At 38.3% G+C, this 18,928-nt stretch overlaps 2 protein-coding genes across 2 annotated transcripts; both read right to left on the reverse strand.

Annotated features, from left to right (window-relative positions):
• Window positions 1-3,400: 3,400 nt before the first annotated feature.
• Window positions 3,401-4,003, reverse strand: LOC115231480. The gene has a single exon (XM_029801496.1). The coding sequence runs from the start codon at window positions 4,001-4,003 to the stop codon at window positions 3,401-3,403; it is 603 nt and encodes a 200-aa protein (XP_029657356.1).
• Window positions 4,004-4,204: 201 nt separating this feature from the next.
• LOC115231481 (ATP-dependent DNA helicase PIF5-like) lies at window positions 4,205-4,954 on the reverse strand. The gene has a single exon (XM_029801497.1). The coding sequence runs from the start codon at window positions 4,952-4,954 to the stop codon at window positions 4,205-4,207; it is 750 nt and encodes a 249-aa protein (XP_029657357.1).
• Window positions 4,955-18,928: the final 13,974 nt, after the last annotated feature.

Raw genomic sequence — 18,928 nt, forward strand, 5'->3', positions numbered from 1 at the left:
GCATGCATGCATACATACATACATACATACATACATACATACATACATACATACATACATACATACATATATTGAGTGAGAGGAAAACGGAGAGGTTGAGGGAGGGAAATGGTACAGAGAGTGCATAGTGTGTGGAAAAGAATTCTAAATTTATCTTTATACGCAAAGTATCAATTTATTGTAAATATGCACACTGTAATAAGGCCATTGTATAATGAACACAAGAACTGCTCAGCACAATAGATACATTTGCTATACTTGACAAGTCGGTAATAATCGATCGAAACTAGTCGAATAGTTCTCGGGGTAATTTTGTAGAGATAGCCATATACAATGGTGTCAGTTTACAGAGTATGGCAGCAATATATTTATCATACATACGTATACGACTTTATTCACTACACACACATATATCTTACACATTTATTACTATGATATATATATATGTATGTGTGTGTGTGTGTATGTATGTATGTATGTATGTATGTATGTATGTATGTATGTATGTATGTATGTATGTATGTATATATATATATATATATATATATTATATATATGTGTGTGTGTGTGTGTGTTGTATATATATATATATATATATATGAGTTCAGGATTCGAGTGGATCAGGTACCTAAACAGTAAAGTTTGGTTCAAAATTAGAGGAACATATATGTAGATTCCGAAATACAGACGGATTAATATTATTCCAGTTGCATATAAGATCACAATCATCCGACTGAATATGACACGAATCCCAAGGTTGCACCTGGGAACACACTGCACCAGTTGCCCTACACTTAATAGACTCAAGATCGGCGCTAATTGCACTTTCCGAGTAAGGTGGGTAACAACCAAACAGCAACAGATAGAAATCGGTTCATTCACTCCAGTAGTTTCAAACGAGTTGATTTTATTGATCAATAGAGTTATTACATCGTGCGAAAAAAACCGTTTTCATCAGGTGTATATACACGAATTAAGCGTTAAAAAAAATATTCCAAGAATCAACATTATGTGCCAGTTCATGATTCCTAGTTAGCTTCTGCCAATGATTCTGTTGTTATTTGTTATATATTGTAGCAATATTGCTATCTTCATTGCTATCTTCACTGTTTGAGAAGAACATTAGGAATGATCTCGTTTGAGATTACAAACATTTTTGGCTAGTTTAACCTTGTTGTGTCCACTGATCTGATTGGTTAGCATCTAAGCGCGGTCTGTCTCTCTACTTATTTCGCGCCAGTGTGTAAACTGACCAATCACGGCTTTAGGATAGGACCTTTTATTTGAGCCATCTTAACTCCATAAATAGGCTGATTATTTCATGATTCACCGTCTTTCGGCTTAAAACCTTCTAAGACCACACAGCTTACTCAACCACCGTCTTTCGGCTTAAGATCTTTTAAGGTCTTGGTCGGAGACCACACAAAGCTTACTCAACCATGTTCCAGTTCGAAAGGCAGACGACATCCAAGTCAACCACAATATGAAGACGCTATTCTAAACCAGCGACAGACAGAACGTCATCACCAGCATCGTCTCTATCTACGAAGATTTCAACTTGTACACAAGATAAATATAGATTCAACTCATGCTGTTAGTGTGAAAACGTCACCACGGAAAAACAGTTGCAGTATATATATCTGAAAGAATATCTATATCAAGAGAAAAATATGCGCAACAAGTGATTCAACTAATCTCCGCTCCGAGACTCAAATCTTGTTATAGAACTCATTATCGTGTACTATATGAACTGGTAAAATAATTCTAAAATAACTCCATTTTAACTCAAATTGTTGAGACTTTTCTTATGCTCTGTTGTATTCGCATGCACCTTATTCTGTACTTTTGTCGCACACACGAACACACAGACACATATATTATAAGCATGCATTCATGACACAACACTACGCTAATAATCACAAATCACTTTGTACACTGTGAATAAAATCTATCTTCTCTTTATAAAAGTAGAACGGTTTCTGGCGTCCTTTAATCATTTACTTTGGCACTGTATATAAACATGACATATGGCTTATAACAATATGTTATGTTAGGATGCGGCCGTGCGCTGTACAAGTGGAGAAATATGTCACCAAACTCCTCACGTACGGTCGTATTCTAACAATATATATATATATATATATATGTGTGTGTGTGTGTGTGTGTGTGTGGTGTGTGTGTGTGTGTGTGTGTGTGTGTGTGTGTGTTTGTGTGTTTGTGTATTTTCCTCCACCACCGGTTGACAACCTCTGTTAGTGAGTTTATGTCTCTGCAATCAAGCATTGCGGCAAAAGGGGCCGATAGAACAAGAACCAGGCTTTGAACAAGTAAGTACTGGGTCCATTTGTTCGGCTGATATTCTTAAGAGAGATGCCCCTGCCTGGTCACAGTATAATGACTGAATCATTTAAAAGATAACAGATACACACATATACACGTACGGTGAGTGTGTTAAATTATAAGGCACAAAAAGAAAATTACTCTCCCCAGACACAACAGAATATGCTTCAAAACACGAACTCATATAAAGAATCTTGCAAGCCAAATCCCAAAATGAAATATGTATATACATATATATATTTCGTTTTACCGGTGAGTGTGTTAGATTATAAAGCAAAAAAAAAAAAAGAAAATGACTTTCCCCAGACACAACAGTATATATATATATATATATATATATATATATATATATATATATATACTAGCAAATTCACCCGTCTTTTGGATGGTGTAATTTATTATAATGGTGTTCTCCTGTGGACGGTTTAAGTTGAATTAGTCTGCAGTTAGAAGTCGTTGATAAACGTAAAATGTATTATTACCATTTTCGTTAGTAGTTTATGAGATGGTATTAAGGAACTTAGGGATTGAATACATTTTTTGAATACAAATTTGGCAGTTAGTAATAAATGAAAGTCCATGAAATATGATCGCAATTGCAGTAGGCATTAGAGATCCTATATTTTGCTTGAAGTGTTTTGTATCATATACTTATTTTTCTCGTAATGCCTGACAAAACCGCGTTGAAGCTTTTTTCAATGAAAGTCATGTGTGATAAAGAAAAGCAAACATTTATAGCAAACACACAAATAGAATAATGGCCTATATAAAAATGTCAGAGCATGCTTATGTGTGAACAGTGTGCGTGAAGTAAGAAGGGTCATTGAAGGCAATGTACTGTTAACAGCAATCACGGAAATGGAGCAAAATATCAATGAAATGCTTGCAGGAAGTCTGATTGCTAATGGCAACAGTTTGGCGAAGACGTGAAGAATGCACTAGAGAAGTAACTACTGTAGGGCTGCTTTGTAGATGACATTTTTGTGTTCCTCCTTCAGGAGCATAAGTTGCCTGGATGGTCAGTTCTGGAACAACCGAGGTAGAACTGTCCATGTGAAAATCACGATATTCGAAGGTCCAATCCGACAACTTTCAGCGACTGACCTTGTGCTTTGTTAATTGTCATGGAGAAGCTGAGTTTTAGAGGGAACTGCATTCTCTGCACAGGGTAGGGGCAGTCTGTTGGGGTTAGCGGAATTTTCGGAATGAAAACGGTATCGTTTTTGCCGTGTCCCGTGATAATTTGGGCTTCAATGACGTGGTCCATCATTTGTTTGACCACTAGGCGAGTTCCATTGCATAGTATGGGCGCATTTAGATTTCGTAGGAGGATGACAGGGCAACCGACTTTTAAGTGAAGTTCATGGGGAGGGAGTCCTGGAGGATCTTGGGAGTTGAGAAATTCTGTTGGAAAGTGTGTAACCTGATCGAGGCCAGTAACCTTGTCAACTGATCTATAACAACGTTCTTGAGAAGGAAGCTGACTGAGTAAGTCGTAGTTAAGAGTTTCGACAGCTGCATTTGTAGGTGCAAGAACAACCCTGTTGCGAAGCCAACCTGGTTTTGTGTATTCCGTTATAAGATTTGGGTAAACGGCAAAACAAATCATCAGAGATGTATTCACCTTGGCCAATGGTGGTAGTGTCAACGTATCTGTTGTCATCGGACGTAAATTTGACCATTGCCAATTTTAAGGAGCATTTCTGAAAACTGGGTTGTAGAATAGGCCATTATTCTACAACCCAGTTTTCAGAAATGCTCCTTAAAATTGGCAATGGTCAAATTTACGTCCGATGACAACAGATACGTTGACACTACCACCATTGGCCAAGGTGAATACATCTCTGATGATTTGTTTTGCCGTTTACCCAAATCTTATAACGGAATACACAAAACCAGGATTGACCTCATGTTGATGGTGAGTTGTTTCAATGGGCATGCAATCAAAGAAGAGATTTTTTTTAAAGCAGGCATTAAGTTCAGCACCGAGTGTACCTTTGGGTATAATAGGCATAGTTTGTCGAAAATCTCCTGCAAGAAGTAGAGTCGCACCTTCAAGGATGTTGTTGTTGGCTCTAAAGTCTCTCATTGTGGTATGAAGTGCTTGTAGGGAACATTTATAGGACATAGTTACTTCATCCCAAACAATGAGTTTGTACTTATTCAAAATTGTCGCTTCGTCCGAGGAATGTATTATGTGGCACGTTAGGTTTTCTTGATGTGCTACATTGAAAGGCAATTTGAAGGTAGAGTGTGCTGTGCGTCCACCGTCGAGAACAGTCGAGGCTATTCCTGGGGAGGCAACAGCAATAGCAAAGTCACCATTATGCTTCAACTTCGCAAGAAGAAGATTCAGGAGGAATGTTTTCCCAGTCCCAACGGGTGCGTTTAAGAAGATGATTCCGCCAGTGCGTGTGTTGATGTTTCCGAGGACGAAATTGTATACGTCAGCTTGATCGGAATTCAGAAGCGGCTCGTTGTCAGCAATGTATTGTTTGAGTTTGTGGATGTTATAGAATGTTTCTCTGAGAATGAGGCGATTGGGACAGACGTCTTCATTTCTGTCTGGACTGTTGAGAGAATAAGCGTCTAATCGTTGACCTCCAGTTGCCATAACTAAGTCTTCCAAGAAAAGAAGCCTTCGGTTGTAAATGGCAACGGAGTGTCAACCCTACTTGTGATTTGGCGAGTCTGGAATAAATACAAAGAGTCAATGTGCCATGATATTTCGCTGCAAAGTGAATGTGCATCTGTCAGGTTGCGGAAAACCAGCATTATTGCAAAACGGTGTCGGAGCTTGTTCAGAGGACGACACAGAAAGGCCACTTCGAGTGCATTATCATATGTGCAGTATCACATTGCTCTGTAACCAAAAGTTCCCTTTTGGAGCAAGCGTCTTCGAAAGTGCCGCATAAGTGGTCGTCTACCGTGCAAAAGTCGTCGAAGGAGGTTGGTCCATTAATGACATGAAATAATAGCCGCAGATGTAAGCAGTCAGAGTTCAAGGGGTAAACTGTGTAGACGTGTCTGATTGTGTTGTCTTTGTACACGGCTGAATCCATCCGCGTAGGCGGGCTTTGTTTTCGTCGTTTCCACTGGGCGACAATCATTTCTGAATGTTACTTCGCAAAGAGTTACCTCCCTTGTCCACAATAGTTACCTTACAAGGTTTTTCTGACCTTCTGACCTAGAATTCCCGTTACTTCATATTACTCCATAAGTGAAAAATCTTAAGAGTATAGAATCATCTGTGGAACATAAGTGATGTGTGTGCCAAGCATGAATGAAATCGGATGAAAAGTTGATTTTAAGTGGAATCAAGTAAATGGCCTGTCATACACACACGTCTTCTGTCTCATATATATATATAATATATATATATATATATATATATATATATAATATATATATATATATATATATATTATATATATATATATATACATAAACATATACATATACGCTTACAAATTCCAAAATACTTGCAAGCTCACATATTCACATCAGAACACGTTCTTATACACGCACACGCAAGTATATACACTGTCACACATATGTGCTAGTAATAAATTCATAAAGTGCCACCACCACCACCACCACAAAACATCATCTCCTAGCAGACAGTGATAAACATATCATATAGCAATATCATTAACCTATGAGTATCTTCTATTCCTTTGTACTTTAACAATTCATTGCAATCATAGATTGTCTTTCCTTGTCAAATTTAATATCAACTTGGATTTTATTTTATGTAGCAGGGGCGGGTATATTATTCTTTTCTACTACTGGCTTAAGACCTGAATTTGAACTTAAAACTTAAAGATGGACGAAATGCCGTGAAGCATTTTGTTCAGCTTGCTAACAATTCGAGCACACCACCTTAGGAACCGGGTATAAGCATTGGAAATATTTAAGCAGATTGTTGACAAAATATTTTATTAAAAATAACTTAGCTAAAACCCGAGTATATAATTTGAAATAATTCTTTGTTGATGTTTAAATGCAGATTAGCCGGATTAAATAAACAGATCAAATGCACTCTAGCCAATCATGACGATTCCTCTCTTTTCAAGGTATTTGGTGTTCCATAACAAACTGTATTATACAAAGTGTTTTCATTTTCTATACTCGTTGGGATTTGATTTTTTGACGCGTTTATCCGTTAATTCTCGCTTCATAAGGTCTAACATTAAAGCATGAGGATGACTTTCAAAAGTAAAACATAGAATAAGGAAGTACAAGACTCTGATATTGCCGGCTGTTTTTCATCGACTTTGCTTTGAGTAGAAAGATGATTATATTATGTCTGCCATGATCATTGTATCTTATTTTTTTTGTTTTGTGTTGTGATGAGCATGGTGCACATATTACTATATCTATCCAATATAGCCTACAGTTCTATACAGTTATAGTTAATCAATATCAGGTAGGTCCTTCAGCTGCATGGATGCTTCGTGGTGTATCCATAAGTAAATAAGTGGTAAGTATACGTGAGGCCAGATACTTGCTTCTGGAAACAGTCCAAACATAGAAAAGGTAGCTAAGTTGCATCAACAATTCCGTTGACAAACGGCGCAAAAAGCTAATCAAAATGAATGAAAGACAAAGTTGACATTACGAGAGATTTAAAATCAGGAGAGAAGTCCTGAACAAATAAGACACTGTGAACAATTTTAATTCGTCCTCAAAAAGCTCTCAGCTAAAAAGTAGAAAAGAGAAATGCTGCAAAAGGCCAAGAAAAAGGATTCAAATCCTTAAGAGATGTCGTTGAATGGAATAAACGGAAACAGAAAACTAAGCTCAACTAATAAGGTTTGATAGCATATCAATGATTTTTGCAGGGGCAAGATATTGTAGAAAGGTGTGGTCTTGCTTGGTATGAGGAAAGGAAATATGTCGTAATCTAAGTCTGTAGATTTTTATACATTCACGCACACACACACACACACACACACACACACACACACACACACACACACACCACACACACACACACATCTATAAGAATTTTTTTAAAAATCATAAGAAAAGGAAAAGAAAACACTGCTTTATTGCTATGACCATGTGTTGGATATGCACTATAACAACAACAGTATAAGGTTACACTATTGCACATAGCAGACCACAGATGGAGAACACTTGGGGCAGGCGATGTGTTATATAATGGTGAGAACATAAATTACATCTATATTCATACATTCATGTGTGTGTGATGTCTGACTCTCTCTCCCCACTCGCTCTGTGTGTGTATATATATATATATATATATATATATATATATATATATATATATATATATATATATACATATATAAATGCATGTACACACACATACATACATGTACACACACACACACACATATATATATATACACACATTTACGTATGTACGTATAAGTATATATATATTACATATATGTTTATATTTTTGCATGTGTTTCTATCTATATTTATCTCTCTCTTTCTTTCTCTCTCTCTCACACACGCATATATATATACATACACAGACGGTCACACATACAGTATATACATTTAGACATATTTATATAAATATATCAATTAATCACATCCATCCATTCATATAATATACACATGTGTAGAAAAAAGCACACACACGCACACATACTTAAAATTCAATATATCGTGTAGGTGTGGACGGATACATGGAAACTAAATAATGACAAATTAGGATAAACGGCGGTTAACAGAAATGAAAACAAGGGGAGAGAACAGAGAGCTATCACGTGGAAATACCACCCACATCACCATCAATAGCAACAGCATTAGATATACTCAACACCGATATCATTATATCTTTACTAGAAAAAGATAACATCCTGATCACTCCTATCGCAGTCACGCTGAAACAATAATACGTGTATATGAAGAAATAAGCATACAGGCGCAGGAGTGGCTGTGTGGTAAGTAGCTTGCTAACCAACCACATGGTTCTGGGTTCAGTCCCACTGCGTGGCATCTTGGGCAAGTGTCTTCTGATATAGTCCCGGGCCGACCAATGCCTTGTGAGTGGATTTGGTAGACGGAAACTGAAAGAAGCCTGTCGTATATATGTATATATATATATATATATATAATATATGTATGTGTGTGTGCGTGTATGTTTCTGTGTCTGTGTTTGTCCCCCTAGCATTGCTTGACAACCGATGCTGGTGTGTTTGCGTCCCTGACACTTAGCGGTTCGGCAAAAGAGACCGATAGAATAAGTACTGGGCTTACAAAAGAATAAGTCCCAGGGTTGAGTTGCTCGACTAAAGGCGGTGCAGCAGCATGGCCGCAGTCAAATGACTGAAACAAGTAAAAGAGTAAAGAGAGTAAAGAGTATACATACATATATATGTGTGTGTGTGTGTATACACACACACACGCGCGCACACACACGCGCACAACACACACACACACACATATATATATATCTTGCCATCTACCTACCTATCTATCTATATATTAATAATATAAGGGTAAATAATTATTAATTTTAAAATCAGCAATTATTACCTAGTATTTTTCGGTATAGAAATATAACCATTATCGGTAGGAACTTTTACATGTGAGTTACATATATGTTATATGTGGAGTTATATTTGTAGAAAATAGAAATATGCGGTTGGTGACTGCTATTTCTAAATTTTCGGTATGTGGCTAAGCAACCTGTTGCTTACCCTATATATATATATATATATATATATATATATATATATATATATATATATATATATATATATATATATACACACACATACATACATACATACAACATACATACATACATACATACATACATACATACCATACACATGCATATCTCCAACATATTTATCACACAATTGTCACACAACATATTTATCACAAGATTATAGCAATAAACAAGCAATTCGTCTCCATGAAGAGCTATGGAACTATCTATTTTATTTGACGTAAAGAATAAATTTAGAAAATGAATTCTAAAACACAAAGCAAGAAAGAAGTTAAAAAGACATTTAGGACAAGTTGATAGATTGAGAAGAAAGGAATTGCAGAACGAAAGAATAGGAATAAGAATAATGCTGGGAAAGAACAGATAGAATAAGAGATATAAAGGTTATGATGTGATATTGGAAGAATTGAAATAAAAGAGTAGTAGCAACCAAAGCAAAACAGGAAAGATATGCTAACAGAAAAAGACAGTTCAGGCAAAACAGATTGTTTGATGAAGTAAATCAGAAGAAACTGCTTCAGGAACTAGATGGGCAAATACCCATAACAATGATACCAGATGCAGAGGAAAGCAAGGCATTCTGGAGAGGGATTTGGGACCAACCTGTAGAAGAAAATGATGAAGCGGAGTGGCTGCGTGGAATCCAAGATTGGAAGAGCCCAGGACCGGATGGAGGTCCAAGGTCATTAGATGAAGAGCCCGAGAGGGCTCCATGAAAGGATAGCACAACAGCAAGATGAGTGCTTGCAGGAAGGCACAGTACTCAGGTGGATGACAAAGGGAAAGGCATTGTTATGTGCCAAGGACCCTAAAAAGGGAAATGTTGCATCCAACTTTAGACCAATAACGTGCCATCCGCTAATGTAGAAACTAATGTCAGCTGCTTTGGCCGGTGAACTGTACAGATATTGGGTAAAAAGTGAGCTGCTACCCACTGAAGAGAAAGGAGCCGGGGTGCGAAGGATCAGCTTTTAATTAATAATCTAATTATCAGGAACTGCAAGAGAAGGGATACAAACCTGAGCATGGCATGGGTTGACTACTGCAAAGCATACGATATGATACCACACTCTTGAATAATAAGAACAATGGAAATGTATGGAGTAGCAGAGAATATGAGAAGCCTTATATGGAATAGCATGAAATCCCGGAGAACGGAAACGACAGCAGGGAAGCAAGTACTAGGAGAGATGAAAATGATGGTAAAATGATGAAGACAATTCAACCTTAATCCAGTTATAAATACCTGGAACTACTTGAGGTAGATGGAATCAAACACGACCAGGTAGAAAAAGTGCTCCATGGGAAACTGTACGAAAGTGGAGGCAAGAGAGAGGCTAGACGTGGTATGAGCACAAAGCGCAGAGAGTTGTGGAGTCGGAGACAAGCAAAATCCTCCGAGATTTCCCAATCTAAACAAATCAGGTGCTAGAGTATAACAGACCGGACTTGGTGCTGGACAACAAGGTGCACCACATATGCTATATGGTCGACGTTGAATGCTCCTTTACCCACGAATAGTCAAGAAGGAAGGCGAAAAGATAGATAGATAGATACAGCCCTCTTAAGTGTGAATTAGTCCGGCTATGGAAAATGCCCAGTAGAACTGTTACAAAAGGTTTACCAGTTTGGCACGGCCAGAATAATCAGGAAAGTATTAGATTGCTGAAAATAGCGGATAGCATGGTACCGTAGGCTGCAGGTACCATAGGCCCGCTCCAACAAAACCTGTGATAAAAAGAAAATTATAATAATTATTAGTAATAATCACCATCCTTTCTACTAAAGGCACAAGGCCTGAAATTTTGGGGGAGGGGACTACTTGATTATATCGACCCCAGTGTTGACTGGTACTTAATACATCGAACTCGAAAGGATGAAAGGAAAAGTCAACCTCGGCGGAATTTGAATAATAATAATAATAATATAATAATAATAATAATAATAATAACAATGATGATGATGATGATGATGATGATGATGATAACAATCGTTTCTACTCTAGGCACAAGCCCGAAATTTTGGGGGAGGAGGCCAGTCGATTAGATCGACCCCAGTACGCAATTGGTACTTACTTTATCGACCATGAAAGGATTAAAGGCAGTACGTAGCAGTAGACGAAATACCGCTAAGCATTTCGCCCAGCTCGCCACCTTAATAACAATAAAAATAATGATGATGATGATGATGATGATGATTTCTTTATTGGCAAACACAAGGGGCGAAGACAAAACAAATAGGGAGACTACAATACAAGGGACAAGTGGTGTGTTAAACAAGGACGAGTACACAATGAATAACAATTACAATTAACAAAAAAAAATTCTAAGAAAAATCCCTAATAAGGGGAAGTTCTACCTACGACCAACCAAGCACCCCACACATCCTAGTCACCCTGAACTCCAAGAGCCAGGCACCCGTCTTCCCCTCAACCGTTCCGAGGCCATCTTGTGTGTTTATGTTTTTTAAACAGTGCAATAAGTAATTAAATAAATAAATGCTGCCCCTTACGGGGCAGAAAAAAACTTCTGGACCCCGGCTAAGAGGCTCCTGGTCTTCTTATTAACAGTTTATAACAAAATTTGATAACATATACTTGTAACAGAAGGGTGAAAACAACAGTTTTAAACGTAACTTATGAAGCGTCTTCTAAAAATCGTCCTATGTGCTCCGCAGCAAATATAATAATAATCCTTTCTACTAAAGGCACAAGGCCTGCAATTTGGTGGGAAGGGACCAGTCGAATACATCGACCCCAGTGTTTCACTGTTACTCATTTTGTTGACCCCGAAAAGATGAAAGGCAAAGTTCACTCTCACTTTCCTTTTCAAGTGAAACTTGAAAAAGTTGATAAGGGCTTGGTCAAAGAGGAAAGCATCCGTCTTCAGCCCTTTCGGTCTGGTCCAACACACAGCCTTTTTTACTAAGGCTATTGAGCAAAGAAAAACAGCCTGCCCTTTTCGGCCAAAGGAAGGCAGCGGGACTACCTTCACAATGGACTCAGCCGAGAGCCAGATCTGTCCCACGCGTAACAGCGGGTGTTTGACATAAACCCACAAGTCAGAAATACTCGGGTACTGGACGAGAGAGTGCAGAACGGTTTCGTCGGGCAAGCACCGCTGTCTGCACCACCGTGTCTACAGAGTTTATCCAGAACAGGTAGTGCCCCGCGGTAGCACTGCAGACCAAGGATTCTGGAAATTATCCCTAGGCCCCAGCTCGAAAGTTTTCCGGAACAAACCAGCCAGCTCATTCTCGTCGACATCCAGAATCTCCCCGAGAACGTCGTCGCACTTACACGCCACTAACCCTCTGTAGAACTCCTGAGTGGAACTTCCACTGAATGCATTGTCCGATTGGCAGAGGAGTGTAGGCGTCTGATGACACTCTAGGTGCCAGGTGGGAAGAAAGGGGATACCCTTGACGGACCGAGCGCATGATGCTGAATGGTTCTGATAGGTAACCGTTCACCCGAACTACAGGCAGATGTCACTGCACGTTGGTGCGATCCAGCCACGGAGTACGGGACCAAAACCGACCGTCGTGAGAACGGCCGCCAAGTATTGATGGAACACCCTATCAAAGGCTTTAGATTGATTCATTTTTGATCAACGCCCCACTCATGCCACTTTCTCAGCTGTGCCACCGCTCCTCGGTTTACAGAACTAGAAATTCTCCAGTTCTGCTGCCAATTGCGGTATATATCTGCTAAAAGGCCAACCAGACAAGCTCGTAGAGCAGACCATCCAAACCAGGCGATCTGTTCCCCATGTAGTCCTTCGCTGCATCACGTATTTCGGTGGCTGCTATCGGCATTTCGCAACGCTTCGGCCCAACGAGGTAGGCAATAAAGTCAATTTTGCGTCTCTGACCACCATTCGGCCCAAACAGTTAGGTGAAGTACCAGGTAGGTAGGAATGAAAATTGTTTCATCACTCGTTACGGTGTCGATTGATATTTTGCCTCCCATACCCGAAAGTCCCATACTTCTTCCCCCTGGCCAGAAAGGTTTTGCTCCTCCACACAGGTTTTAGGCATACCTCTATTTGTTTCTGCGTTGCCTGCTTTCCTACAACTCGCTCCAGTTGTTTTACATACAACTGCCTGCAAATTAATTTCTTGCTGGATAGTTCTAGGAATTATTTACATTATTTACACGATTTATATTATTTGTCCTCATCTTGATATACTCTCCAGCCTTCTTCAGGGGTCTTCGGCAAATTCCTAAGGTATTTTTCGATGTTATTATTACTGTTGTTGTTGTTACATATATATATATATATATATATATATATATATATTAATATATCTATATATATATATATATATATATATACATATATATATAGTATACACATATACATATACACATACATATATATATATATATGTATATATCTAATATATATTATATATATATACATATACCTATATACACATATACGTCTATATATATTATACATATATATATACGTATATATATAAACATATATATATATACATGTATATATATATATATACATATACTTACATATACATATAATACACATATATGTATATACAATATATTTATATATATACATATATATATATACACTACATATATATATATATATATATACATATATATACATATATACATATATATATATATACATATATATATTTATATACACATACATATATATACATATATATATCCATATATATATACGTATATATACATATATATATACATATATATGTATGTATACATATATATATACATATATGCATATATATATATATGTATATGCATATATATACACGCATATATATGACACACACATATATATGTATATACATAAATATATGCACATATATGTACACATATATTATTTCATATATATATATATGTATGTATATTATATAATATATATGTGTGTGTGTGTGTGTGTGTGTGTGTGTGTGGTGTGTGTGTGTGTGTGTGTGTGAATGTGTTTGTGTGTCTGTGTTTGTCTCCCACCATCGCTTGACAACCGATGCTGGTGTGTTTACGTCACATATATTTATATATATATATACATACATACACATACTTACACACACACACAGACGTGTATATATATATATATACGCACACACACACACATGTTTCTATACACGAATGTAAGCAAGTATAAAATAAAAAATCATGTCTGCAAATCTGTATAACTGTATAGATATCTACACGTATGTGTACATGTACAGTTTCTACTTCCGCCAGATTTTCTCCTGAAAACATTGCCACAGCAATTGACACAAGCTCTTCGCGCCTCAGACAATCACAATGTCCGCCGTTTGTCTTCTGTTCTTCGCTTGTGTTTCATAGACGCCAGTTTGTTTTCCTTAAAACTTGTTTTTTCAACCGTTTTAGCTGTTATTAGTTTTTCTTTACACAAAACAAACGGAAAACAAGATTTATCTTCCTTTCTTCCCCCCACCCTTGTTTCTGATATTGTTGATCTTGTTCCCGATTTCCTCCTTGCTACTGCTGCGGCTGTTGTTGTTATTATTATATTATTATTATTATTATTATATTATTATTATTATTATTATTATTATTTTCCTTGTGTTTATTCCCTTCTCATAATAGACTATAGCGGTATCATACACAGATACACACAAACACAAAAATACACACACACACACACATATATACGTATGTACACGTGTATATGTGTGTGTGTGTGCATGTGTGTGCGCGCGTGCGCGCGTAAATATATGTGTCTCGTTGTCTTGTTAATCTGTGGGTATTTAGTATTCGCTTTTTATTTGATAATTGCCGGAAAAAGGCTGAAAAAAAAAAGACGTCAACAAGGAAATAAGGAAGTCAACCTATGTAAAAAGAAAAAAAAAAGTATTAAAAGCAGCTGTTTACAAATTTTTTTCCGAAAGATCATCGCTCTCTCCACTCTCTCTTCCTTTCTTTCGTCTCTCTCCACACACACACACACACACACATACATACATATACATATATACATATCTATATATACGCACACACATACACTAGCGTGTTACTCATTATATAATGAGTAATGTAAGTAATACTTACTCTAATTCTTTTCCACTTCGGGTAGTGTCAGGTAATGTCTCTGTTTTCAGAATTCGTCTATAAATGAAATGAGATACTAATTTTCGGAATATAAAGTTAATTAAAACAAATACCATTTTCGTACATTTTCATGAAATATTTTATTATAATTTGAATACTAATTAATTACTGACGTAACATTTTGTGATACTAGCAACCTGTGTAGTGTGTACCACCCGGGGCAAATCACCTCCTAGTACCCGATTTTGCCAGCCTGTATAACTGGCTTCAATATAATGTTTGGCCTTTTTGCATCTATCTTTCAATATAATGTCTAGCCTATTTGCATCTATCTTTCTGTCAGTTTGAATAGTAAAGTTCCAATTGAGTGAGATGTGATCATTTTCAAGCAGTTAAGGTGGTTTGTGTTCCCATCAGTTTTTTTTTTTTTATGGAGCAGGTCCAACTCCTTGCAGGTTACCCAGTAAATATACTGTGCTGCTCTATCGTGCCTTTTGAGATACCCTGTGGGAGCAAGAAGGCTGTACATGGAGACAATATGTTCAATGGCTTCATATTGCTGTTTCCATATACGACGTGTTGGGCTGCTGCCATTCTTTAAGATGTTGGTGTGATAGCTTCTTGTAGGTAGGCATTGATCTTAGTCTGCTATGATAAACCTTTCTGTATCTGATTTTAAGTCAAAAGTTACCAAACATTGATGGGTATGGAATTTGTCAACATCTGCGTTATTAGCTCTCTGGGTATTTGCCATTGAGAGATTTTACTTGCCATGCATCACAGAATATCTAAGACAGCAGTTTTATCAAGGCTTTTCATACATTTGGCTTTTTCTGTGCTTGTTTCCAGTACATCTAATTCTGGGACTTACTGTATTTGGAATTCACTTAGATATTTCCTAACCTATTTTGTTACTGACTATGCGGTTTTCTTGTTTTCCTGCTTTAAGACAAGTTTTAGCAGTCAGTCATTCGAATTTTTCAGAAAAGTGTTCAGGCCAATTGTGTCAATCTTCATTGTCAATTCAAGTTGTAAGAGTCCTCGTCTACCCTCTTTTCTTTGCAAGTAAAGCTGTTCTACATCTGCCTTAGGGTGGTGTATTCTATTCACTGTCAAGTTTTGAAATATTTCAGTAATTGACCAGTTGATAATATTGAAACTGTAAATCACGAGCGGTATGGCTAAAGTATTGCTTCCTTTTTGTTTCTTGTGTTTAGCTCTGTCTTGAGTATTGCCCTTGCCCTTCGATAACATTCTTTTCTGATGTTTTCCTTCTCCATTGAATGTTTAATTCCGTTACCTTCGTATACCCCTAAGTATCTATAACCTTCCTCTGGTTTTTCAACTCCTTTATAACGTTCTCTTGGTCAAGTTTAAAGTTGACTTGACTTGACTTGACAGCTTTCACCCGGGGTGGGTTGAGCTGACTTCATTCATCCTCAATGCTGCATCTCTCACAAACGCCGACCAGGCCTGGTGATTTGAGGCTAACGATCGCGTGATCTCCAACTACTCCTTATTCCAGCGGCGAACGCCGTAGATATGGGGATCTAGGTTGGGTTAGAGATCAGCCTTGACTGTCATCAGCCAGGTGTTTCGTTGTCCACCACATCGCTTTCGCCAACCCTGAAAGGGAGCTAGGACAATTGCTTCGTAGATGAATTCTCCTGGTTGGCGACGGAGGGCATGACCCAGCCAACGCAGACGTCTCGTTAGGATGACTTGTCGGAGGGAGGTGATTCTGCACTGGTGTCGCATCGAATTGTTGGAGACAAAGTGATGCTATCGGACACGAAGGATGCAGCGTAGACAGAGGTGATCGAAGGATTCTAGTCGCTTAATATCTTCCACCCTCATTGGCCATGACTCGCTGCCGTAGAGGAGAATCGTTCGCACTAGTGCTTGGTAGATCCGTACTTTGGTGGTGCGTCGGATCTCAGATCTTAACCAGAGTCGTGCACTGAGTCGGTTGAAGGCTTGGCGAGCGAGGTCGATTCGTGTTTTAATGTCAGCCTCACCTTGACCTGTAGCTGTAATGATGGCACCAAGGTATTTGAAACTCTTCAAGAATATCACCATTGAGGTCAATGGGTGTTTTGTCTGGTGGGGCAAAGCCGGCTGTGAGGATTTTGGTCTTCGAGGCATTGACTTTTATACTAATCTGCGATGCAACACGTTGGAGCTCATTGATAGCAAACTGGACGTCAGCCAAGTATCGCAATGTCATCTGCGTAGTCTAGATTCTTGACGGAGAAGTTGTGACCAACAGTGATACCGGGGAACTCCCTTAATGCATTTGTGGTGATCCAGTCGATGGCGTAATTGAAAAGAGTTGGCGAAAGAACACATCCTTGCCGAACGCCAGACCGTATTTCGAAGGGTTCGACACTTCACCATACACGCGTACGCGGGATCTTGTTAAGTGGTAATAAGCTTTGATAAGATTGAGAAGTTTAGGTGGGATACCATCTGTCTGCATGACCTTCCAGAGGGTGTCATGATCGATGGAGTCGAATGCAGCAGTAAAATCAACAAAGCAGATGACTGTTTTTTGCTGAAAGCACCAACGGTGTTCGAGGATTCGTCTTAGGGTGAAGATTTGATCGGTGCAGCCTCGATTTGGACGGAAACCACACTGGTTTGGTCTTGTTCTAGAGTCACGTTCTGATTGGAATCGTCTCAGAAGAATAGATGCAAATATTTTGGCAGAAACGTCAATCAGACTGATGCCACCGTAGTTGCTGCAGCCGCGTTTATCACCTTTCTTTAAGAAAGGTACCAGTGTTGCGTCGCTCCAGTCTTGGGGAAGCGTTTCCGTATCCCAAACCCGGGTGATAACTTGATGAATCGCGGGCCCCAGTATATTTGCACTATGCTTAAGGATCTCAACAGGAATGTTATCTTCGCCGGCAGCTTTGTTATTTTTGAGCTTTCTCAAAAAAAAAAAAGTTTAACGTTGGCGTTTCTGTCATTTTTCCTCCGATAAAGGTAACTTTTGCGTACTTGTCTCGCTCAGATTCCATCCTGATGTCATCACTGAACAGTATTACAATTGTTAGTAACCCCTGTAGTTGCTGATCATTTAAAAAAAAAATACTTCAAATCATCCATATAGAAGAGAGGATTTATAGTTTTGCTAAAAATCTTATAGACAGCTTTTGCTTCATCAAGCAATTTGGAAAGATGTATTAAGGCAAGACAAAAGACTAGTGATGACAGAGTCGCCCTGGAAAATTCCACATGAAATTCTTACATCTCCAGCATTCAACGATTCATTCTCACTATTGAAAGTCAGTGTAGTTTTCCATGATTTCATACTTACAGACAAGGAGTTTCGTAGAGTAGGCCTCCAGTTCGCGACCAGAGCTTGGCCCTGCGCTGCCAATATAATGCTCTCAGTCTCTTTTTTTTGGTGGGATGGGGTTACTTTCATCAAACAATCCCACCTATTTTTTCCAGCAACTTCCGTTGTGGCTACATGGAATTGATTGTGTAGACCCTTCTTGCATAATTCTTCTTCATGCTCTTTTTGTACTTCTTCCTTTGTTTCCCCTTTTCGTCTGCTTTCAATACTCCCTCGTTCCTAACAGTCACTAGCAAGGTTTCCATACTTTGGCCCAGGTATCTCATTAAGCTCCCGAGTTCGATACGTACACAGTCTTCCACACTTATCAGTCCTCTTCCGCCATTCACTCTCTTCATGTATCGGCGATCAATGTCTGCACATGGATGATGGGCTCCATACATCGATAGGGGCTTTCTTGACTTCCTGTCCATAACATTTAGCTCCTCTT

Source organism: Octopus sinensis, unplaced genomic scaffold (assembly GCF_006345805.1).
Source record: "Octopus sinensis unplaced genomic scaffold, ASM634580v1 Contig18641_ERROPOS877441+, whole genome shotgun sequence".
Classification (NCBI taxonomy): Eukaryota; Metazoa; Mollusca; class Cephalopoda; order Octopoda; family Octopodidae; genus Octopus; species Octopus sinensis.